At 34.6% G+C, this 26,847-nt stretch overlaps 2 protein-coding genes across 4 annotated transcripts in view; one reads left to right on the top strand and one right to left on the bottom strand.

The window, feature by feature from the left end:
* LOC145675822 (uncharacterized) overlaps window positions 1–26,847 on the top strand; it is a 526,764-nt gene that overhangs the window by 167,518 nt on the left and 332,399 nt on the right. For all 3 annotated transcript variants that reach the window (XR_014129221.1, XM_081746549.1, XM_081746548.1), the window contains exon 2: window positions 14,009–14,213. Coding sequence is in view for 2 of the 3 variants with exons in the window: in XM_081746549.1 (XP_081602675.1) it covers window positions 14,132–14,213 (82 nt within the window). In the remaining variant the exon portion in view is untranslated. The remainder of the gene's footprint in view (window positions 1–14,008; window positions 14,214–26,847) is intronic.
* LOC145675823 (uncharacterized) lies at window positions 11,932–25,022 on the bottom strand. Its single transcript, XM_081746551.1, has 2 exons — window positions 24,954–25,022; window positions 11,932–13,754 (listed from the first exon to the last, which is right to left on the bottom strand). Exon 2 carries the CDS (start codon window positions 13,726–13,728, stop codon window positions 12,022–12,024), a length of 1,707 nt encoding a protein of 568 aa, XP_081602677.1. The 5' UTR covers window positions 13,729–13,754; window positions 24,954–25,022; the 3' UTR covers window positions 11,932–12,021.

Genomic DNA, 26,847 nt, shown 5'->3' with positions numbered 1-26,847 from the left:
AAGAAATTAAAGAGAAACAGATCTCCGGGTGTAGACGAAATTCCAGCTGAGTTATCTTTAGCTGGAGAAAAATTGTGGAACAAGATACACAAACTCATTCTCCTTATCTGGAACAAGGAGGAATTGCCAAAAGAGTGGAAAGAATCAGTCATTGTTCCAATTCACAAGAAAGGCGACAAAACTGACTGTAATAATTATCGAGGCATTTCTCTTCTGTCAACATCCTATAAAAATCCTTTCAAATATTCTATTAGCAAGACTCACCCCATACGCAGATGAAATTATTGGAGATTATCAGTGCGGATTTAGACGGAATCGATCAACTATCGACCAAATATTTACCATTCGCCAAATACTCGAAAAAAAGTGGGAATACAATACCCCGGTACATCAACTATTTATTGATTTTGGAAAGGCGTACGACTCGGTTAGGAGAGAAACATTATACAACGTTCTTACAGAACCTGGAATACCGAGAAAGCTAATTAGATTAATTAAGATATGTTTAAATGAATCCCAAAGTAAAGTCCGGGTAGGAAAATTTTTGTCCACGAGCTTTCACATCGAAAATAGCCTGAAACAAGGAGATGCGTTGTCGCCAATATTATGTAACTTCGTTCTGGAATACGCTACAAGGAAAATCAAAGATAGCAACCAGGGCTTACAGTTGAACGGTATTCACCAGGTTATGGCATATGCTGATGATGTAAATTTAATAGGGGATGATAGGAGAACAATAGAAAGAAATGCAGAGATCTTATTAAACGCTTGCAGGGACATGGGTTTAGAAGTAAATGCAGATAAAACTAAATACATGGAAGTGCGTCGGGACCGGAATACAGCAAATTATGGATGCGTTAAAATATTAAATAATACTTTTGATAAAGTGGATAGTTTCAAATATCTAGGATCAATAATAACAGAGGAAAATCATATTCACGAAGAAATTAAATGTCGAATAAAAGCAGGGAATTCGTGTTACTATTCGGTTCAAAATCTCTTGTCGTCGCGAATTCTGTCGAGGAATTTGAAGCTTAAAATATACAGAACGATAATTATGCCTGTTGTTCTGTATGGCTGCAAAGCATGGTTACTTACTCTGAGGGAAGAACATAGACTGAAAGTATTTGAGAACAAGATCCTGAGATGAATATTCGGACCCAAGAGGAACGGGAATGGGGAATGGCGGAAACTTCATAACGAGGAACTACATAATTTATATGGTTTATCCAACATTGTTATAGTGCGTCCAGTAAGAGAACGTCTCTGACAGCTCGCAGTGACATTGCTACTACTCGCGTGTCAAGGTTTTTTTCGGCGCAACTGTAGTGGCAATTTAATTAATGGTATAAGACAGAGTGATCGTGGTTGGTAACACTGGTATCAAAGTAGGGGCTGCAATGTCCTACCGCATGTGGTAAGAAATGTCAGAGACCATCTCTTGTTGGCCGTGCTATAGGGTCGTCAAGTTTTGGAGGCATAGGTGGGCGGGTCATGTAGCTAGAATGGAAGAAAGTAGAAACGCTTTCAAAGTCTTGACTGGAAGACCAATCGGAAAACGACCATTAGGAAGACCTAGGCGCAGATGGGAGGACAATATTAAGATGGATGTCGCAGAGATTGTAATACAAAGTAGAAGCTGGATGCAGTTAGCTAAGGATAGAAGTCAGTGGAGAGCTTTTGTGAACGCGGCATTGAACCTCCGGGTTCCATAGGCCATAGAGTTAGTTAGTTAGTTTTTAATAATAATAATAATAATAATAATAATAATAATAATAATAATAATAATAATAATAATAATAATAATAATAATAATAATAATAATAATACACATAACTGTCTGAGCACATTTGTTTTGATCAGTATATCACATAAATGCGACTACCATACGTTCGTTTTTTTTTTAAATTAATGTTCTAAACTGACTGACGTGAAACAAAACATTCATTCCACTTGCGATATTTGTTGCAACAGAGGCTGATGTTTCTTGTCCCAAATCGTATAACGGGACTGCATACCGAAGAGAATTGTAGGGAACAAGGTACAGAGAAGAGTCTTTGTTAAAATTAAAAGAGGATGGTTGTCAGAACTGTCACTACAAAACGTATTGAAAGTTTCGACCCGCCACTTCAATGCAAAAGTTACAGCAGCGGTGAAGGGAACGGCGGGCGCGTTGATACACTCCTGGCGTTTCCCTAATGCTCCAGGCAGCACCAAAAATTCGAGAAAGCAAATCCTACTCTGATTGTACAGGCGTCGTATAGACTAGTTGTTTCATATGGCCCCAGAAAAAAAAATCAAAGGGGTTAAGATCTGGTGAGCGAGATGGCCAAGACACTGGTCGTTCTACGCCGATCCATTTGTTCGGAAAGAATGCGTTGAGAATATTTCGCATCTCCGCAGCGAAATGTGCTTTAGCACCGTCGTGCATAAAAAGCATGTTTCGCCAGTGACACAGCCAGTGGCACAATCTCTAATAGTTGAGGCAGAACCTCTTTCAAAATATGCGATACTCGTACCTGGTCAAGCCTTGTGGTAGTAGGTACGGTCCGATGAGATAATTATCAATGATTCCTGCCGAAACATTCACAGAACACCGTTTCTGATGGGCAAGAGTTGACGTTCCATGTGGGTTTGTCTCAGATCACAAATGTTGATTGTGAAAAATGAAATGAAATCTTTGATTTTACGTCCCATGGTTATGCCGGTTAGGCTAAAGGAGACGGTGATGATGAGTAATGAATGAAATGGTGGAATGAAGAAAGTGGGAGGAAACGGGAGAACCCCGAGAAAACCCACGCACACGGTGTTTGTCCACCACAAAGTTCACTTGGCGGGGGCTGGGATCGAACCCGGGACCCCAAGCACCAGAGTTGAACGCTCTACCACTGAGCCACCGCGGCCCCCAATGTTGATTGTGAGTATTGAACACTCCATCACGGGAAACGTAGCTTCATCTGTGAAGAGAACACGAGACATGAAGCGAGGTGTATTAGCATGCCGTTCGCGTACCTACTGGACAAACTGATCAACGTGGAATCCGAATCACATGACCTCCAGCCGGGAATCGAACCCGGATCTTTCATGCAAAAGTCGCATACGCTAACGTCGCTTAGCCACGAAGGGGTTGGAAAAGATGCTGGGGAGAATGACAGACGAATATGTACATTACGAAACACAAATAAACTAAACGACATTAGCATTAGTAACAGATTGCCATTAAAAGCGATGTGATGTCATTAATATGAGAACATCAGCAATCGGAATCTCTTTATCTTCTGTTACCTATCGGCTTGTGTTGCACGCATTTTTACATTGTAGCCACGTGACGTTTCCAGTGAATTCTTGTACAACGTTTTTACTAGTACTTTTTGAGGTATGTAACCACGCACAGTGATTATTACCTCATCCGCCATCTTTTAATCTGCGTGTATGAATACTGATCTCCCAGGTAGTATTATTTCTAGTCAATGAAGCGTCTTTTACATGCTCTTGTCCATTCAATTTACGTTATAAAATGTCCGGGAATCTCTAACGTCCTTTGGGGAATCCCTTGCGCCGCCACTGCACAAATTTGAAAACTGCACATTTGGATAGAGCAGGTTAAGATCCTTTGACGATATCATGCCGCATCACGTCTACGCTTAGTAGTTAGTGAAATATTTAAGTCTAAAGTTCGTTTTCCCACGCTTTCGGCAGCCTATAACAAGTAAATGGCGCAGTTTTCGCCCTATGTTTATTAGAACTTTTTCGTTTGTTTTACTCTCAGGAATCACCCCTCTGCTTTTGTACAACGAATTTAGCGCCATACTGTATATTAATCCTATTCATAGTTTTGAAGCACGGGAACATCCTTTTGTTATTTATCATTTCAGAAAGAGCAGCAATCAAAGCTTGAATATTCTCATACTTTTGCAACTCCTTGGTAGATATTGCACGGAGAGCACTGTCAATAGCATCTCGGATCTTGCCGTTCTTTTCTCGTCTAGTTGCTTCGAATGTTTCCCTAACTAAATGTAGAGTGTTATGAGAGTAAACAAATGTGTTCTCAACGATCATGAGAAAGCATGACCACTCATTTTCACGACAGTGTTTTGGGCATAGAACAAACCCTAAAGTTCTTTCAGACCACTACTTGACATGATGTTACGTATTGTTCCTAGAAAAGATATACACAGATGGAATTCTCTCAACAACACCTCTACTTTTGATAATCTACTTTTGATGATCAGGAGATAGGGTTTGGATACACTATATGTAGTTCTCCAGATATAAGGCGTACAACAAATACTTTTGATTGAAATAACTTATATTAGATCTTTTGATCCAAAAAAAGTATTACCTCAATAACAAATTTAAAATAATATTTAATATTTTTTCCTCTACTGCATTCCAGTTACATTTATCTTTCTAATTCCATTCACTTTCTTTGCAATCCTTAGGTTGGGAAACCTCGGTCGCATTGAGCACATCACGTGGTTGTGAGATGTGTATGAACACCATCATATATATGGACAGTGGTTGTGAGATGTGTGTGAACACTATCATATATATGGACACTGTAACGAAGATAGATCTATGCTTTAAAAAAATTAAACCATATACGTATATGGATACATACTATGAGATAAAATGATGTACGTACTTTATTCAATTACGTTATTTATTTCTGCTACTAATTAACACGAGCAACTTACAATGATTATATATATATATGCACACAAGTTTCCTTTATTTTTTCCCAATAATCAAGGTTGCTACCTAGTTGCTCGATTTTCGAGATCTACTTTAACCTGAGAAACCACACTAAGCACATTCGGTGTAAATCACTGGTACCACATGACAAACACGCCACATCCCAAAGACGGTCATACAAGCCACTGAACACATCCGCTACCGGTCATACACACCACTGGTCAATACGATCACATTTATAAGAGCAATTCGGTTACTCAAGGCATATACACGTAACTTCACAGCCGCCACATATCTTAGTAGCCTCATGATGCAGAAATTTCAAAGTTGTTCAGACAAGTCATAGACAGAGGGAAGACTGGTCATAAATGGTACTGGTCAAGCAAGCCACATTTACGTAGTGATGATAGTGTTTCTCATGCATACCATAGTTGATAGTTCGTTAGTCTTCGCAATCATTGAGAAATATTCTGTGATTGTTATATTCTTATTGTTATCACTTTAAAACTTGTGTATTTGTATGTGGATAAGTTTTACCAATTGAAACATTCTACGTAAAAAGGGGAACATATGAAAAAACTACATTTCGAGTAAACGCAATAAGAAAGTGGTAATACTATATCCTGACAATAAAATAGCGGTTACAAGTTGGCAACCAACCCATAGAAGATACATCCTTTGCCAAAATTAATTTCCCGATAACGCTTACAAATATGCAGTATGTGTATGTGCCCATTTTACGCAGAGCACTTTTGTACTAAAGAATGGATAATTGAAATCCATATTAAAGTTTCATAAACTATTTCTCGAAATGCATTGAAACTGAAACTTATGAGGATTGTGAAATTGTATGTTCGACAAACTGAATATCGTCTTGCTGTAAAACATGATACAAACTTTCAACATCATTGACTTTTAATTGCTTCACCTTGCAGTTCTTACGTTGCGAAAATCTTCAATCTTCTGAATAGATTCTCAATAGGTAAAGTTATACTGTCCAAGTTTTAGAGCATAGCACTGTGTAATGATTTGATGACAACATATTCCATTAAAGTACAGAAAACCTCAATTTTTGAGACAGTTTTGTTTTTCAAAAAGAAACTGCTCAGAACAGGCTCCCATTCTTATAAAAGCTCTGCGTTCATAACAACTTCAAAAGGTGATAGTTTTCCCTTCACAACACTCTTGCAGTTAAATAAAATTTTAAATTACCAATCCTTCTTTTGTAAAATTTTCTCGCTGGTCAGATCAAAGTGTCGGTCACACTGGGAAAAACTATGCCCTCTGACCAGAAAACGCGGAAGCACATATCTTTTATAAACTCTTGCAAACCAAAAAGTAAACTTAGTCATCAGAAAATTTCTATTTTGAACACTTGTTGCATTACAAAGCATTTGATATCGTCAACTTCAAACAGGTGTACTAGCCTCATTTCTTGAGGTATTAACATGAAATTGGCACCATTGAACCTTTAGACACAGGAGAACAAGAATATGCAATCTGCGTTAAAAGTGCTCATAAGGTTATGTGTCCTTTCTACGTAGATCACCTCAATTGTAACAATTAGAGAGGGATAGATTTAATTTCTTTGACGTGAAGCTATAACGATTTTGTTTAGTTTCAAAAATAGAAAATAAAAAAAAAATGTGTTGCACTTAATTTTATTAAAAATTCAATACTGTGTGAAGTTGAACAAAGTGTGGGTCAAAATTTATAAATAAGTTGAAATTTGTTTCCTTGCAAGAGAAATAAATTCCCAATACATTATAAAGGTTTATTCTACTACGGATTCTCCATTTTATTTCACCATGCTAGTATAGATATAGTATGTAGGTGACACCATTAAACAACTCTGGCTGTCCTACAGTAGTCGTCTTTAAATGACATAAACTTTATGGCGAGTTTCCAATATATATATACTAATATATTATAACATATATATTTACTCCTATATATTAATATGAAGAGAACTCCGCTAATCACGGGAAATTATTGGAACCAGAGCAAATCAGTAGCGCGAAAGGTTACAGTTTTGTATGTGAAGATGCAACCACTATTTCCTGTCATTGTCACTATAGGCATACATAGAGGGGGCCATACCCCTTTGAATCATCATTCACTTTTCCCCAGAATACTGTTGGACATCAGATTGAAACTGTTAAAAAAGACATGATTTTTTACAGTTCTTTTATGAGTAAACACATAAGAACCTGACAATATGGGACATATAATTGAAGAGAAAAATGGATAAGGGGTAGTTTAATCTTGGGGGTAAATTTTGTTCGAAGTTTTTTTTGAAAATGTCTACTACAATTTTGTTAATATGTCATATAACTAAATTTAGTAATAACTCTAACATAATTTGATGTAATGTAATAAATTAAAAGGGGAACTTTAGTGCAATATTTCCTATTTTTTAAAATTTCATTTCGCTTTAAATACGTTTCAGGCAGAATTCTCGGACATCATTAATTAAATGGTTTTAAATAGTAAGCAGTATTATGCTTATTTCTTAATCTAAACTATCGCCATTTTAAGTCATTGTATTAGTAAAAGCAGTATTACGCCCTCCCCACAAAAGTTGATAAAGAAAATTAATAGTTCCATTACGCTGCTAAAACCCTTAATCACTTATAACATACGAGTACCCCAATAAATATAATTTCACTATAGGAAGTTTCTACGCATAATTGAAGTAATAAAAACGAAAATGAAATCTTCAAGTTTTACGTTCCACGCTTATACCGACTAGGCTAAAGTAGCCGGTGATGACAAGAAATGAATGAAATGATGGAATGAATAAAGTGAGAGGAAATGGGAGAACCCCGAGGAAACCCACGTACATGGTGTTTGTCCTCTACAAGATTCACTGGGCGCGATCTGGGATCGAACCAAGGACCCATGCACCAGAGATGAACGCTCTATCACTGAGCAACCGCAGTCCTGCATTAATATTATAGTGAAGTATATTATATAATTAAAATTATGGTTGCCGCACATACAAAATGTGAAGCTTTATAAAATACTTTAACGACTTAAGATAACCAAACATATTTATTCCCCCCTTTAACTTTTGTGGCCGGTTGCGGGCCCGTGTAGGGGATTGTAGTAATGCACTTAATCAGCACTATCTTGGACACTAATTGTTGAGCAACATTTCGTAAAGATTGACGCTACCAGTCACTTATAGACTCACCTAGTGACCCATAAAGAAAAAAAACATATTTGTAACACTTTCTTAGTACTGAAAAGCGTTATTTTTAAAATTAATAATAGTATAATACAGAGGACCTACAGGTTACGAACTTAATACTTCGTAAGTATAATTAATACTTAAATTAATTATATCGGTACTTATGGAACAAGGTTCTACTATCTTAAGATTTAATTCTTGACTCTGGCCCTCCTGCGGTTGCCATCCTTTGTGGATCAAATAGGAAAACGGATCTTGTAAATCTGTCTCCAGTATTTCTAGATTCTCCAGTAACTCCAGCAACACTAACTTTTCTTTGCATGAATAATTTGACGTAGATATTGCCAACTAACGTAACGTAAAACACAGTGGGTTCTTTGTTCTTAAATAATGTTTGATATTTTCTTTCTTCCGTCATCAGATCCTGTAGAGGCATAAGTTCGCGGATTGGTGAAAACATATTTTGAAGTTTCCACAAAGTGCTCTCCCATTCATAACTATCAGTTCCAATTCGCATCTTCCAATTCCGTAATGTTTTGTGTTAAATAATTAAGACCAACATCTGTAACTTTTGCGAGTTTTACATCTAGTTTCCTGAGGTTATGACATACTCTTCCAACTGCAGCCACTATTTCGTCTGTGCAGCAAGTTCGTAAGGTTAGATAAACGAGATTTACAGCTGACGACAGTGCCTTTTACAGAATCCACTGTTCTCTTCCGTAAACCAATATGATGTCTTCTAACACTTCAAACTTAGGGTATTTCAACTATTGCTATTTTCACTTAACAATTCTAGTATTCTATTATAATCAGACGATATAGCATTTCTGTCCAGTATAAGATCAAAGTTACGAATTTGTTTTTGGAGAAAAATTTCCAGTAAATACAAATCTTTTGAATAAAACTCGGGTTCTTTAGGAGAAAACAGTTCATGAAATGGAAATGGAGTTTTATCATTTTCTAAAGCAATGTCAGTCAGTTGTAAATATGCAGTTTTCGGGAGTAGAGCATAATAATTTTGAATTGCTTGTCTTCTGTTGTAAAAATTTGACACTTCGTTTGGTGTCTTCGGACATTTTGACAGAACTCTTTGTACTATTACGGGGTAAAGTATTTCTTGCAGAGGTGGAGGACTTCTGAACCACGCCATTTTGTTACAAGTTGTACTTCAGAAACCTAAAAGAAATTTAAAGGATATTAACAAGCGAGAATCATTTAGTAGAAGGTATACATAAAGGATATTAACAAGCGAGAATCATTTAGTAGAAGGTATACATAAAGGATATTAACAAGCGAGAATCATTTAGTAGAAGGTATACATAAAGAATATTAACAAGCGAGAATCATTTAGTAGAAGGTATACATAAAGAATATTAACAAGCGAGAATCATTTAGTAGAAGGTATACATAAAGAATATTACCAAGCGAGAATCATTTAGTAGAAGGTATACATAAAGGATATTAACAAGCGAGAATCATTTAGTAGAAGGTATACATAAAGAATATTAACAAGCGAGAATCATTTAGTAGAAGGTATACATAAAGAATATTAACAAGCGAGAATCATTTAGTAGAAGGTATACATAAAGGATATTAACAAGCGAGAATCATTTAGTAGAAGGTATACATAAAGGATATTAACAAGCGAGAATCATTTAGTAGAAGGTATACATAAAGAATATTAACAAGCGAGAATCATTTAGTAGAAGGTATACATAAAGAATATTAACAAGCGAGAATCATTTAGTAGAAGGTATACATAAAGAATATTAACAAGCGAGAATCATTTAGTAGAAGGTATACATAAAGAATATTAACAAGCGAGAATCATTTAGTAGAAGGTATACATAAAGAATATTAACAAGCGAGAATCATTTAGTAGAAGGTATACATAAAGAATATTAACAAGCGAGAATCATTTAGTAGAAGGTATACATAAAGAATATTAACAAGCGAGAATCATTTAGTAGAAGGTATACATAAAGAATATTAACAAGCGAGAATCATTTAGTAGAAGGTATACATAAAGAATATTAACAAGCGAGAATCATTTAGTAGAAGGTATACATAAAGAATATTAACAAGCGAGAATCATTTAGTAGAAGGTATACATAAAGAATATTAACAAGCGAGAATCATTTAGTAGAAGGTATACATAAAGGATATTAACAAGCGAGAATCATTTAGTAGAAGGTATACATAAAGAATATTAACAAGCGAGAATCATTTAGTAGAAGGTATACATAAAGAATATTAACAAGCGAGAATCATTTAGTAGAAGGTATACATAAAGAATATTAACAAGCGAGAATCATTTAGTACAAGGTATACATAAAGAATATTAACAAGCGAGAATCATTTAGTAGAAGGTATACATAAAGAATATTAACAAGCGAGAATCATTTAGTAGAAGGTATACATAAAGGATATTAACAAGCGAGAATCATTTAGTAGAAGGTATACATAAAGAATATTAACAAGCGAGAATCATTTAGTAGAAGGTATACATAAAGGATATTAACAAGCGAGAATCATTTAGTAGAAGGTATACATAAAGAATATTAACAAGCGAGAATCCTTTAGTAGAAGGTATACATAAAGGATATTAACAAGCGAGAATCCTTTAGTAGAAGGTATACATAAAGAATATTAACAAGCGAGAATCATTTAGTAGAAGGTATACATAAAGAATATTAACAAGCGAGAATCATTTAGTGGAAGGTATACATAAAGGATATTAACAAGCGAGAATCATTTAGTAGAAGGTATACATAAAGAATATTAACAAGCGAGAATCATTTAGTAGAAGGTATACATAAAGGATATTAACAAGCGAGAATCATTTAGTAGAAGGTATACATAAAGAATATTAACAAGCGAGAATCATTTAGTAGAAGGTATTTTGCGAGAAGCATTTGGGTATTTTGCGGCCTAGGCAACTTATGGTCGAAGGCCTCTTCTCCCGTCACTGGACCAAATCCTGATACGCTATCCACTAATTAAATTGTTCCAAAGGTTGATTTTTTTCTTTTGAGGTCCTTTTGATCTCAACGGCACTAGTTGCAAATCTCACGCTGATGGAGGGAATAATGGGAATACTTTTATCCATGCTGCATTTTCTGGTGTCCTGCAGATAGGTTACTTACAAAACTGTGATCGGATCTACTAGGACTTCGTAAACTTCGTAATTTTATTGAATGACGCACTTGACCATATAATGTTTTAAAAATTCAGGACCAGTGCTCTGAAGTGCGATACCCCAGGTAGTTACCCGGAGTCGCCCTATGCTAATGCCGTAGCTGATGATCCCTGATCGTTCATATCTTTATGTTTTGAGGTTTTGAGTTTTCATTAATATTTGCTATATATCTATTTATTCTTTTCTTTTAATATATATATATATATATATATATATATATATATATATATATATATATATATATATATATATATATATATATGTATGTGTGTGTGTGTGTGTGTGTCTGGTGTTGTAAAGTCTACCCAATTTTTCATGACACGCTTCGCCACTGCTTCAAAATACAGTAATTTGTGTGTATGTGATATAATGGGAAATAAAAAGTGAAACGTACTAATATTTCTTCACTTTCCCAGGCAAGAAATAAATAAATAAAAAGATAATGATGATTTGATGATGATTTTGAATTTAACGTTCCATTCAGCAGCGAGACTGTATAAGACGAAGTTAAAAGGAAAAACTTAAATTCTATTACACTTTGGAAATTAACAACCAAGTTCCGCTTCTTGCAAACGACAATACGAAATATAGAATTTGACATGAAAATGTACGAAATATATACAGCATAATATATAATATATTTTATTGAATTTTAATCAAATTTCTTAAGAGAAAAGAAAGGCAGAATACAAGTTGTTAATTTTGAATGTAATACAAACAAAAGATTCACATTATTTTGTTCGTGGGGAACATATATATATATATATATATATATATATATATATATATATATATATATACATATATATATATATATATATATATATATATATATATATATATATATATATATATATATATATATACTAACTCTTAAATAAATTTATAAAACTTCTTAGATTTACACCAAGGTTTAACACCACAGAAAAAAAAACTAATCGAAGATAAAAGTATGAAGTATATTATTGCATCTCCTTCTGGATTTTTCATTTTCTAAACCGTATTTCCACAATTCTTGAGGGAGGGGCCCCAAAATTTTGATTTGATCAAAGTTTGCAAGAAAAAGTAGCAATTCGTCCTCAGTTTTTAAAATGTATGGAAAGAACCCTTCAAGCCAAAATATTTTAAAATGTGGTCGTGGAGGCACATCACAAATTTTGTGAATAAAGTCTTCAGATTTATTTAACAGATGTAAGATAAGAATCTCCTCAATGTTGGGTGTTCTCAGTAACAAATTGATAAGACTATCTTCAGAAACAGATGCTTGTATGGTAACGGATGTTAGAGAGTATTGTTGTTCAGATGAATATGGTATTACCAGAGTTAAACTGTCAAATGAACTGCTAATTAAAAAGGTATTTAGATATGGACAATGATTTAACATTAGTGACAAATCCACCGCTACATCTTGTATTGCGAATTGCATTGAAGATAGAAAACAGTAATCAATTCGTAGTTTCTTGAGATTTTCTCCTTTCTCAGAAAGATATGAGATCAACTTATCGGTGAAATTACCATGAGCTATTGAGATGCTGACACTAAAGGATTCCAGAGGTGGAAAAGAGTCAATATTCATATCTTCTTGCATTCTAAATTTTAATGCCACTAATCTTGGACAAAGTTTCTCAATTAAATTAACCATTTCGACAGTCACAGAGCTCAGTTTTATTATAGTTAATTTTAATTCTTGACTTTGACCCTCCTGAGGTTGCCATCCCACCTTCACCAAATGGGAAAATAAAGCTTCTAAATCGGTGTCTAGAATCTCTAGATTCTCTACCAACTCCAGTAATGCCAGATGATGTTTGTATAAATCACTGAGGTTAGGTGGTATTGCTAATTTACGTAACGTATGACACAGATGATTCTTCGTTCTAGTATACTTCTGAATGCTATTTTCTTCAAGCATGAGATCTCGTAGGGGCATCAACTCGCAGACTTTTGGAAATACGTTGGGAAGTTTCCAGAAAGTACTCTCCCACTCACTACTGTTACTATCATTGAATGTATTAGCGTCTTCCAACTCCGTTATGTTTTGAGTTAAATAATTAAGACCAACATCTGTAACTGGGGAGTATGTTATATCCAGCTCTTTGAGATAATGACACTCTCTTCCAATAGCAGCGAGAATTTCGTCGGTACAGCAAGATCTTAAATTTAGTCGAACAAGGTTTACAGCTGATGAAAGTGCTTTCTCCATAAATCCACTATTATGTTCCGTAAATCTCTTGCAACGGCATCTTAAGCTTAGACTATGTAAACTGTTGCTGTTTTCGCTCAATAGTTCCAATATTCTAGTAAAATGAAAATGTGTTATATATGTGTTTATCATAATATCAATGCTAGGAATCTGTTTTTGAAGAAATATTTCTAGTAAATACAAACTCTTTGGGTAATAATCGGATTCTTTAGGAAAACGTTCTTCAAATGGAGAGTAACTTTCAGAATTTTTTAAAGCCATGTCAGTCAGTTTCGAATATACAGTTGTAGGAAGTATGGCATAGTAATCACGCATAGCTTGTCTTCCTTGATAAAAAGAGTACATTTCCTTATCTGTCTTGGGACGTTTTGAGAGTACTGTTTCTAATATAGCAGAGTAAAGAATGTCTTGAAGAGATGAAGGACTTTTGAAGATCTCCATTTTGTTATAAATTGTACTTCAGAAACCTAGAAGCAAAAGAAAGGGTATTAATAAATGAGAATCATATATTATTATGTACACGTGTACCAATTCGAGCCTCTTTTCTCATTACAAAAGAAGTACATACTAATTTTTCTCTTTGGTAACTATAGTCTGATATACAGTAGAATTATTTTAGGGTACCGTAAACTGCGGTTACTTTGAAAGTTTTCTTTTTATTTTCTTTCTACCCCTTGTTATTTATTGCAATTAATTTTTCTTCTTCTTGTGATGTTTCTAGAGCTTAGTCCACGTTATTTTTTCCTGGACTCATAACAAAAGTTTACTGACAGTAAGACTGAAGCCTCCCAGGTGCCAAAATGTGCTGTTTGCAAGTATCCCCGCTTTTGAATCTACTTGGAAAATGTCTTTTCATAGTAGTAAGAGTTGTGTGAAAGATGGGACTATTTGGAGTGAACCACAGAGATACTTTTCTGAAAAAATTGGTAAGCAACATGCCTATGTTTCTTTCATAGTAATGTATATCTAGGCTGTTTTAAATATATAAAAAAAAGATACTGTTTTTTGCACAACCTTTTAGTTAAACACAATAAATTGTTGAACCAATCTAAACTAATTCTAAACTTGTTTTCCTGAAGGCCTACAGAACCAGTAAAAAAAATGTTTTTGCAATATGCTTTTATAAACGGTAGTTTTTCAAACAATGCAAGGGAAGTTTTGGCAAATGCTAATACACGCATAAGCTCTTGAGACTTCTTTAAAACATTAAAACATACTCTACACAATTTTATAAAATTTATTTATGTATCAGATCAGTAATTGCCGTACATTGGTTTACAAAATCACCTGGTACTATTGTTACAAGGGTACATTTACGTTATCTCTCTTCAAAAATATCATATGGCACAGTTATAACAATAATAATATAACAGTATTCCCACGTTAAAATTGACATATTAAAATTCTTTGCTGCAAAGTCATGTGGAAAGACAACTTGTTCTCTGCAGTTGTAGGTAGTTTCAGGCAAAATGTCAATAATGTCATTGTTGTGTATCCCCTGATCAATATTAGCATTTTTAGTAGAAAAACGGAAGGAAATAAAAAATGGCCACAGATTGTCTCAGAAAGGAAGTGGAAATATAAAACTAATTCGTCTCATTAGGAAACTTCTGAAAGCAACGATATTTAGCACAACAAGCTAAAAATCACTCTTCATTACCGAAACACAGGGACAATTTACAGAAAATGAAAAAAAAAGTATTAATTGCTATGAGAATTTTTAGACCAGTCTATAAATAAGACACAGCTTTTATGACCATCCATATTGTTTCTTTTAGGTACCTATTTTCATTGTTCTGGAAGAAAACGACGTATCTATCATAGTTCTCTCATTATTATACCATGTAACACAAAAAATGTCAGTTTTCCAAGTAGCCCCAGGTTTTCCAAGTAGCCCCAGTTTACGGTATATACGTTTATATACGCCAGTATGAACACTAGAAGCACAGTTCAGGTTCAAATAGTTCATCCAATATATAATGAATACCCATATAAGAATTAATGTTTTTCTTCGATTTTTTTTCGTTTTCTCAATGGTAGTATAATGTGCATACTCTACAAAGTTGATTAAAATTAACATTTAATAATAATGTAATATACCATATTTAATTTTTCTATGCATTTGTGGTTGTATCTTCCAAGCATTACCATTGTCCATAGTTATTTAGCAAATCATATTTTCGAAACTTGCTACAATGAGTTTTAAAATTTTATTTGAATCTTTCTATACAACTAGACTTGATACAGATTCAGACTTAGGAGGTTAAAATCTATAAAAAGTCAAGTACTTTCATCCAGGAAAGAAATAATAAAAAGTTTAAATTTGTTATCTAATGATACTAATCTGATGCGTATAGATTACATTGAATAGTATTCTGTCATCTTATTTAGTTCAAAACTTTTTGCCGTAGTGAATTCAGTCGAGGAATTTGAAACTTAAAATTGTAAGGACGTATATTCGCCCTTACTGGTTTAGGTAAATAATAAGGTAAATCGATTAAATATAGTTTATACATAAATATAGAAGACTCATAAGAAACTTATACATGAACCAACAAGTAAGTGTTAGGATAGGGAAAGAACTGACGGAAGAGAGTGCTATTGGAAGGGGAGTTCGACAAGGGATGCTGCTTCTCGCCAACACTATTTAATGTCTATCTAGAAGAGATAGTGAAAAAGAGCCTACATGATGATGATTGCATTTCGGTAGGAGGTAGAATGATTAGATGCATAAGATTTGCAGACAATATGGCGCTTCTTGCAGAATCTGAAAAGAAAATCAATAAAATGTTAGAAAAAAATGAGAGAGGGCTTTGAAGAATATGGGATGAAAATAAATGTTAGAAAGACAAAAGCCATGGTGATTGGAACGAAAGTGTATGTGTCAAATATAAAAGTAGGAGAGGAGAAAATAGAACAAGTGAATAGTTTTCGATATCTGGGTATTATTCTTAGTAATAACATGAAGTGCGAACGTGAAATAAAAGCAAGGATAGGCATGGCGAAAAAACCCTTTAGGAGGAAGAGAAGTCTGTTTTGTGGGACCTTGAATAAAGAGTTGAGAAAAAGACTCATAAAATGCTTCGTGTGGAGTGTTGTACTGTATGGGGCGGAAACGTGGACATTACGTAAAGGTGACGAAAATCGACTGGAAGCCTTCGAAATGTGGGTGTGGAGAAGAATGGAAAGAATTAGTTGGGTCGAGCGGAAAACGAATGAGAGAATGTCAGAAATGGTGGGTGAGAAATGAACACTTTTAGATATTATTAGGAAGAGGAAGAGAAACTGGTTGGGACATTGCCTAAGAAGAGATTGTATCATGAGCGACGTCCTAGAGGGCATGGTGGCGGGAAAGAGAGGAAGGGGGCGAAGGAGACTACAATTAATGGATGATATAAAAACAGAAAGATCATACGCGAAGACGAAGAAGTTAGCGGAGGACCGTGGAGCATGGAACCTTCTTAGCTGCGGCAAGTGACCTGCCAATAAAGGCAGAATACCTATGATGATGATGATGATACATAAATATATATTATACATTTATTATACTATCATAATTTAATTAATAAGCTTGTATATAATCCATTAGGTTTGGCCAGACACACACACACACACACACATACACACATATACATATATATATATATATATATATATATATATATATATATATATATATATATATATATATATATATATATATATATATATATATATATATATATATGGATAACGTGTGTAGAATTTGTTCATAGTTGTGTATGCTAACTTTTTTCTTTTCTCTAACGTACGTTTTTTTTAACTTTCAAATATTTGGTGGCTGTAAATTTAGAATGGAACTTTCTAGAAGCTTGGAAGCTTTGCCTACCCGAGCTGTTCTTTTTATTAGCGAAAATATAAACTTCGTAAAAAAGGGAAAGAAAAGCGTTACCGACCATATAAAAGACGACCCTCAGTCGTAATTTTTTAGATGGTCAGAAGGGCTAAGTGATGTCCTTTTGATTTTTTCTGTCTTCTGATAAGGAACTATCTAAATGATGATAGTTGCAGAGAGAAGGGATTTTCTCTGGGCCTGAGTGATGGCCGTAGAATTTATTTAGTAAAGACAACGAATTTCGTTGTAGGGAAGGCCTGAGTGATGGCCGTAAAATTTATTTAGTAAAGACAACGAATTTACTTGTAGGGAAGGCCTGAGTGATGGCCGTAGAATTTATTTAGTAAAGACAACGAATTTAGTTGTAGAGAAGGCCTGAGTGGTGGACGTAGAATTTATTTAGTAAAGACAACGAATTTAGTTGTAGAGAAGGCCTGAGTGGTGGACGTAGAATTTATTTAGTAAAGACAACGAATTTAGTTGTAGAGAAGGCCTGAGTGGTGGCCGTAGAATTTATTTAGTAAAGACAACGAATTTAGTTGTAGAGAAGGCCTGAGTGGTGGACGTAGAATTTATTTAGTAAAGACAACGAATTTAGTTGTAGAGAAGGCCTGAGTGGTGGCCGTAGAATTTATTTAGTAAAGACAACGAATTTAGTTGTAGAGAAGGCCTGAGTGGTGGACGTAGAATTTATTTAGTAAAGACAACGAATTTAGTTGTAGAGAAGGCCTGAGTGGTGGCCGTAGAATTTATTTAGTAAAGACAACGAATTTAGTTGTAGAGAAGGCCTGAGTGATGGACGTAGAATTTATTTAGTAAAGACAACGAATTTAGTTGTAGAGAAGGCCTGAGTGGTGGACGTAGAATTTATTTAGTAAAGACAACGAATTTAGTTGTAGGGAAGGCCTGAGTGGTGGCCGTAGAATTTATTTAGTAAAGACAACTAATTTAGTTGTAGGGAAGGCCTGAGTGATGGTATATCGCAGAGCACTGATTTGACTGAATTTTGAAATCTATTATTATTTTTTTCAATATACAGAATTATTAAATTTTTGTTTATTAGGCCAGAGAAGACCTGAATGATGGTATTCTCTTTAGGGAAGTTAACCTTCTATGTTTACAAGTGGGTGTCATAGAGAAAGGGTTAATACTTTTTTTTTTAACTGATGGAAAGTTGGAGTCAGGCTTTCCTGATAAAAGTAGGTCATCGGTCGAAGCTGGTTCGAAGTGATGGACAGCGGGCTTCCGATTAAACGAAATTAGGAATCTGTAGTGCTGAGTTATGCACCCAGACTTTGGAATGTTTAAGCACCGAAATGAAGATACTTAATCAAACGATACTAATGTTATTTAGTTGAGGCTGAAAGAACCTCGATTACAGAATTTTGATATTATATATATATATATATATATATATTGTTTTTTTTCTGTAAATAAAATAATATTAATCCTACCAGTTATATATATTTAATTTCAAAAATCTCAGAGTAAATCCTACAACCTTAGTTTGATAGATTAAGATTAGATTTCAGCTTAAACCTTCGGTTGTAGGAGAAGAGGAGGAGAAAGACAATTATTTTCTTTATTAAAGGTAAGATAAGAGCAATGCTTTATGAGAGAAGCATTATATTTAATTATGTTGGGCCTGTTTATACGCAATGCATTTGAGGAAATGGAGAAGAACAGGAAAACCGCAGCAAAATACAGTATATAAAACGATAATCCTGCTTTTGTGTTGTATGGTTGCGAAACATGGTCGCTTACTCTGAGGGAAGAACGTAGACTGAAAGTGTTTGAGAACAAGATTTTAAGACGAATATTCGGACCCAACAGAAACGGGAATGGCGGAAATTTCATAACAAGCAACTAGCAACTACATAATTTATACTGTTTACCCAACATTGTTATGGTCATCAAACCTAAGAGGCTTAGTTGGGCAGGTCATGTAGCCAGAATGGAAGAAAATAGGAACGCTTTCAAGGACTTAACTAAAAGACCAATCGGAAAACGACCATTGGCATGACCTAGGCGCAGATGGGAGGATAATATTAAGATGGATCTCGCAAAAATAGGAGTACAAAGCAGAAACTTTATCCAGTTGGCTAAGGATAGAAGTAAATGGAGAGCTTTTGTGAACGTAACATTGGACTTTCGGGTTCCATAGGCCATAAAGTTAGTTAGTTTAGTCTTCTTCGTAAATTGATATATGTCGAACTACATGTTAAAAAAGGAGGCTGAAAATACATTTCATGCAGGCAGACCAAAATGGCTTTTAATGAGTTCCGTATATTCTTCACTTTCACCAACTGAAAGTTGCTAGTTCATTGCAGCATTTTGTAGAAAATTGTTTTTACTAGTATTACTAATACAAGTAGCCTAGTTGTTAGAACGTTGGATTTATGTCCACGTGATCCCGACTTCAATTCCTGGTCAGTGCTTCCCAATTTTCAGCGTCCACACTGCATTGTGAGGAAAACTAGGGAGTTACATGAATAAGAGGTGTGACAACCAATAGGTCTATAAAGCTGTTAGAGAGACAAGGCGACACATTGTACTGATCACATGTTCGTCGTTAAGCTGGATTTAATTCAGGCAGTCGCTAACAGATGATGTTGGAGTAGCTGAGGCCCATAAGGGCTGTAATGTCAGTGATTAGTTTCTAATGAAAGTAGTTTTCATAATATCGAAAATTTTCTTTTCTGTTTTACTCTCAGATGTATTGGTGGTTGTTAAAAATAATTGAAGGATTAAGTTCAATGCACTAGAAGATGTTAAATGCGGAGAGAGACTTTTATGTAGTATGTGTTCGAGTGTGTATGCGGTACGAGGCTTTGTTGCATTGTTCATCGTATTATACTTAATCTATACTCTTTTACAAAAAAAAAAGTCAATAAAATAAATAAATAAAATAAAATGTAAAATAAAAATGTAAAAATAAAAATAAAAATAATGATGATGATGATACTGATATTGTGTTTCTGTATGATGTTCCCTTTCCTCAAGACTATGGTTGCGTGAATGTGTCATCGATTGCTGAACGCGAACCCACCGGGCCCAGACGGGTAAGCTATCAACACTCACTGACCCATCCACTACACCAATCATCTCCGGAAAATAGAACTCAAGTTGACCCTAAATATAAAGATTTCTAAGCCTCCTTCATTCTCACTCGCAGTCCAGTATCCCGATCCGCAGTTCATAGCCTGCATCCCATCGCGAGATAAGGTTACAAACCACAATCCGACAGAACAAGACACTGACCCAAGAGTGAAACTGACGGTGAGTGCTTCGAAAATCTAAATGTTTGTGTTTACTAACCCAGATAAAAAATAAAAAAAAAAATCTAAAACGCGCAACGGGATGGAATTTCGAAAAGAAACTGAATGTCAAAGTGAATTTTGCTGATATTATTAACGAAGTGAAATTTCCTGGCAGGTCTGTGATTCCAACCCCGGTCGCACTAAGTGAAATCGATTCTATACGTCTCAAGATGCTATAATATACTTTCGTTACATTATTCACGTACTGCTTTTCAAAACTCTACATTCTGAGTACTAATAATACTATTGAAGTTACTTTACCACATAGATTTAAGTAATTAGCTCTGCACTAGATAATGAAAGATTTTGGTTTCGACTCGCATACTTTATTACACTAACTTTCTGTATGATAAGAAATAACAGGAGAATACATTTTAAAAAAATCGCAAAGGTTGGAAATTGAGGAAAATTCTTGACATAGCTGAATGGGTAAGTCTATCATTGCATTACATATTCTCTTCACATATCATGAACAATTTCTACATACGTTTAGTTTAGTCAAAAAAAATAATTGAAAATAAGGACATTTACTACAAAATCACGTAAGCCTTGCACTACACATGTGCTACTCATTACGGCTGTGTGCTACATACTTTACTTTCTTTTCTTAGTATTTTCTCTTTTAGATACCGTTGTGAAGGTGGGGTCAGCGCGGAGGATTTATACCAACAAGGTGACTTTGATTCCCACAACAAAACATTTTCTTTTCGAGACAATACATACACTCAATAAATCTACATGAAAAGAAAGTACACTTAACCTAGTCCCTAGCCTAACTATCTAACTAACTTAACCTAAGACATATAAAAATCACTTTATTCAACAGATTAATAATATAGCACACACCCTGCCTCTTACCGAGGACGTATGGGACGTTGACCATTCAGCTTTAATTTTGTATATTATTAAAATAAAAAAAAAGTCTTAAACTATGTGCTTAAAATTCGAATTTCTGGTTTCTGGTGAAAGGAATTTAAAATACATAACGAACGTGTTGTTGCTGACGAGCATCTCCCGTTACCAATAGTTGTACAAGCACCCTTTTTATCAATGTGAGCCGAAACTTTGTATACATTTGTCTCATCGTATTCAAACTACAGTGAAGGTAAGCACAAACCAGAGAATGGATCTTGTTCTGTAATATAGCAGTACGGAAAATAATAAATAACAAAAAGAATATACGAAATTACATATTCAAAATATAATTTTTTGGGGTGAAATGTATGTACTCGAGAGTACACACATTTCATGGACTGTTGGTAACAAACATCCACACTGAAACTCCAAAAGAACAATCCCCCCCCCCCATTGAACGAGTGGTTTATGTCACATCGCAAAGGTTATATATTGTACAACTTAGGGAAAACTACGCAGCGTTTAGCACATTTTGGTGGACATCACCACGCCAATAACATGACACATTTTTCCAATCCGAAAGAGGTTAGAAATTTTGAAGGTTCAAACTCGTCCGAAAAGGGAATTTTGTTGAATAAAATAGTCACTTACTTGTTTATCTCAGAGACATATAGCTACCTGAGGAGTTATGGATTAAATTTCTTCATCCCCTCACCTCCTGGTGAGTTTTGGGACGTCAAGAAAAACAATTCAAAGCCGGATTGCAGCCATACCGTCTTCACGATCTCGGCGACAACATGCAAACCTGACGCCAGCAGCTTGCTTCCTCGTACCCTTTCACAATGAGCAAGTCAAACTAATTTGTCTTGCGCCGCAGTCCTCAGGAGTTCGTACTCCAAAATAGTCCACTAGCGGCTAACCACACTGAATTAAATTGTAGATTTTCTGTAGATCAGACGCACTACCCATCTGATCATGGCGGCTTCATCAACCAAAAGAACAAAGGCAACAGGAAGAAGATTCCCAATTGGAAGATCATTGTGACGTAATTATACGATGATAGGAGTTCCTCTCAAGATCAAAGAAGCCGAAAAATCTCAACCACACCTGTGATTGCGGAAGATCCAATCACAGTTAATTTAGATTAAACAAAGAGATGCTTCAAGAAGCTACTATGGCTGACTTTACAAATATAAAATTTTAAAGAAGATTTTTGAAATAAAAATTTTGAATTCTTTTGAAGATTCCCTAAGCCAAAATATGAATGAAAATTGATTGGAAAAGACTAAAAACGACCAGAAATTACCTTATTTCCTAAAATAACATTATATTTTAGCTAAATATACAAATAATTATTCAATGTAAATATATTACCGTATATTTTCCCTCTAATTATACTAAAATCATTAGTTCAAGGAGCTTAACGCAAATTTTGCGACCAACTTCAAATCGAGTCATTGATTAATTATATATTAAAAATAAAATTTTAATAAATATTAAATTCATATATATACTGGTTGCCCAAAACTTCCGGGCCATGTTACATTATACGATGTATAAGGTAACAACTCTACTGTTCTGTTCAGTGGTTAATGTGCGGCTAGTTAAAGTTGATCACCTGCTTAATTTGGCCTTTATCTTGTGCAACCCGTATTTTCCCATAAGACATATATCACTTATTACTCTGTAAATTGGTCACTTGTCATTCTTGGAACTTGGCCGCATTGAAGGTACAATACGTTAGTCCTATGCTGTTAATGTTAAGAGTCTTCATCCCGGCGAAATTAAAATACCGCTAATTTTACAATAATTATGTGATATCTTCAAATAGATAAAAGATAATCGAAATATGGAACAAGAGCGCCCTAGACAATATAATTTTACATGAGATACCGTTATCACGACTCACTTATCTGCTTTCGATTTCGAGCCATTTTGAAAATCGCGTTTCTAAACAGCTGAAACCGGAAAGCCGCTAGGTGATATGTGATGACGGTACTTCCCGTAAAATAATATTGTCTAGGGCGCTCTTGTTACATATTTCAATTATCTTTTATCTATTGTAAGATATCACATAATTACTGTAAAATTAGCGGTATTTTAATTTCGCCGGGATGAAGACTCTTAACCTCGGTTTGTTTGCCACCTGAATATACGACAGCACGCTTGACCATTTCAATTTCTTACTGTTAGAAACCCTTGCAGAACGTCTTTTATTGTTTTGGAAGACGAGGGAAAAATGAGAAAACTTGTGCATTGAGAATTACTTCTCTTTAAAAAAAATACAGAAAGTGTCTTGTATATACGGTAGTTTTTATGTTTGTTGTCTGCGAGTGTACGAAGATATGCATTTCAATTCTTATTTGTTTTCTATATTACAAGATATTTGTGAGTGTAATCTTTGTTGACAGAAACTTGCTGGAAACTTACAACGAATGCCGAACCGACTCATGTGTGAAAGTTTAAAAAAAAAAAAAAAAGCATAAGTTCATGCTAGTCGTCACAGATAATAAAGGAAGTAATCATGGAATTATGCTTGGATCCTTACTAGAGAAATTAGTTTTCGACACTTACCGCAATTCCGCTTCTCGAACTGCAACGCTAGAATCCAGGAATTTTGTTATTGTGACTAATACAGTAAATGTACAAATTTGGCAACAATGCATGATGGCGTTCTGCGCAAGTTTCGTCTCAAAATCTATTTCCTTAAATGTGAATTAATATTTAAATAAAATATGAAACATAACACGAAAAACGGTCAAACAATATCTATATTTCGTGAGAAGATCCTTACTTTAAAATACTTTACACACACAAATAAACATTTCATAAAACGGAGCACTTCTAGTAAGATCTAACAGCAAGTGCCATCTGGTGTGCTCATTGTAAAACGAATCAAATATTTCCTTTTATTTGTTACATTTTTCGATGTCAGAAGAGACAATCAAATGAATCAGTGTCTTGTACTGTAGCTGAAACATTACTTTATCTTATAATACAATATTTATAATATGTAACATTTCATTGCGCAGTAGTTAAGGCAACGAACTAAAATATGTATTAACTTCCGGGTGGTGATCCACCTTAACAGCTGTCTGTAAATCTTCAATCAAAAGGCTTTTGGTGTTCCGCTGCTTTAAGACAGCGACTAACAATGTCTAACGTCTATCGTTATAGGCGGAAGAAATGAAACTATCAATAAAGAATGTACCTTAACGTTTTGTAGGTAAATCAGCATTTTGAGATTACCCTTAGATCATGATGTGTGAATGCCAAACATCCAGTATATCGTTTTGTATTTTGTATTACAATAGTAATGTTTTTATATATTATTTGTAAAATAGAAACTAACACGTAGGTAATAATTCGTTACATTAGAAATGAGTATATTAATAATAGTTCCCTTCCCCCTCAAAATACACTTAACTTCAATATATAACGGCGTATGTTCGTCAATTTTCAGTGGAACGAATTGTGTGCAATATAGAGAAGTTTCACTATATATATCAACACATCAATAGATTATTGAATGAAAGGTTGTGTAAGTAATTGAACGTATTACTTATTGGGGAAATATTATTTAAAGTAGTTTTGAAATTCTAAGTAACAATACTTACATGGAATTTTCACATCTTGAATTTCAAATATGGCATCAAACACTGGAACATATTAATCCTGTAACTAAGCATATAAATTGTTATAGAATACAACAATGAATATATATTGGGGAAATATTAAGGAATAAAATTTGATATAGCCTACAAACAGAACTACAACTAAGAGGGGCAGGCCATCCCCAAAATTTTCATTGGCCCCCAAACCAGAACACGTCATTATGTGGTATACGAAAATACAAGTTCGGTATATGTAAAAGAATTATTTTAAATATCATTTTAATCCTTTCAAGAAAGTATGAGATGAAATATGAAGACTAAGAGCCAATCAACCAATTTTTCAGCAATTTTTCAAAATACAGCTTTCTTGGTGATTCCTCAATGAGATCACAAATAAAATATAGGGAGTGGAATGACAGTAATTGTATTAAGCAGAATGGCGCGAAATACATATAGATTTAGGAAAGGCCGAAGTCAGGGAGGATATACAGGGTGTTACAAAATTGTGTCACTATTTTGGGAACAGACTCCTCACACCGAAATAAGAAGAAAGTTCACATGAACCTGTGCTTAAAAGTGGATAATTTCGGAATTAAAGGGTACCGAAAACGTGAAACAAGTGGACTTCAAAAGTTCATAGCTCCACTGCTATGGGGCCTATCGTAGTGGGGTCAAGACATCACTGAAGAACTGGTATGTGAACTATCCAAATATCCATGTTTAAGAATGCTCCAGTACTTGCACGCCGATTTTTTAGAGATTTAGGTGGAGAGTGACCAAGTACTCCCAAACAGCCTCTCTAAAAATGATTGTAAAGTACCGAAGGTTCTGAAAGATGGGTCTTTCGATAGTTCACATACTAAAGTTCATTCAACGAACCTTCTGATCCTGATGTAAACATTGCAGAATGGTATTACTCCGCCAGTCATCGGATGATTGGCTATCGGTCAGCGCTTCTTTCAAGAAGCACGTGCTTGTAGCTAGCCAATATTTTATATATATTACCCGCACGCGGCCATATTGTAAACTGTGATTCGCGCGTAAGATGGGCCAAAGCCACTTTCTGCGCATGCGTATTCTCTTTTATTGCATTAATTCAATTTACTTCTTAGATACAGTGTTGTTTCTGTTATTTAATTGTAAGGAAATTGTATTTCTGGTAATGACTCTTATAAGCAACAGAAACATTGAAAATCAGCTTACTTACCAATGGACTATTGCCTTCTGCCGCATGGATGTTCCAAAGCTCTTTAACCAATAAAATGAAACAATCACCACGTGTATTTGTTTACATGAGGTACTGTACGTTCCTTGAATAAACTATAGTTCCTTAGTGATGTCTTTACCCGACTATAATCGGCCCAAATTAGTAGACCTATGGACCTTCAAAGTTATTATTATTATTATTATTATTATTATTATTATTATTATTATTATTATTATTATTATTATTATTATTATTATTATTATTTACATTTTCGGCAGTGTATAACTACGAAACTGTGCACTTCCGACCACAGCTCCATATGAACTTTTTTATTCTTATTTTGATGTGAGGAATCCCATCAATTTCCCCAAAATATTGTGACAAATTTTCGTAACAATATCTATACAAAACGTGCATCAAAACATACAAATTCTGACTGAAGTTGGGATGTTAGGACGCTTTATATGTCTGACAAGGAAGGTACTTGGGCTCGAACGGGTGAATACGCACAAAAAGGAAAGCATGTGTAATGTTAGCACCCCGGAAGCAAACAGTGATTGATATCCGTTTTTCTGCAAGATGCTGTAAACGTCCGCATGAGCAGGCCAAAGTAGAGTACGTGCCCTAATTACAAGGAGTGTGTACTGTCTGACCCCGGGCCATTTTTTTTTTTTTTTTTTTTTTGCAGAA

The sequence above is a fragment of the Thermobia domestica genome, chromosome 18 (genome assembly GCF_964235325.1).
Source record: "Thermobia domestica chromosome 18, izTheDome1.hap1.1, whole genome shotgun sequence".
In the NCBI taxonomy this organism is placed as follows: domain Eukaryota; kingdom Metazoa; phylum Arthropoda; class Insecta; order Zygentoma; family Lepismatidae; genus Thermobia; species Thermobia domestica.
Note: the sequence above shows the minus strand (reverse complement) of the source record. Positions and strands in the feature narration are given on the sequence as shown.

Bases quoted from the DNA above. Each gene is read 5' to 3' on its own strand.
- LOC145675823 (XM_081746551.1), bottom strand. From the start codon at position 13,728: ATGGAGATCTTCAAAAGTCCTTCATCTCTTCAAGACATTCTTTACTCT.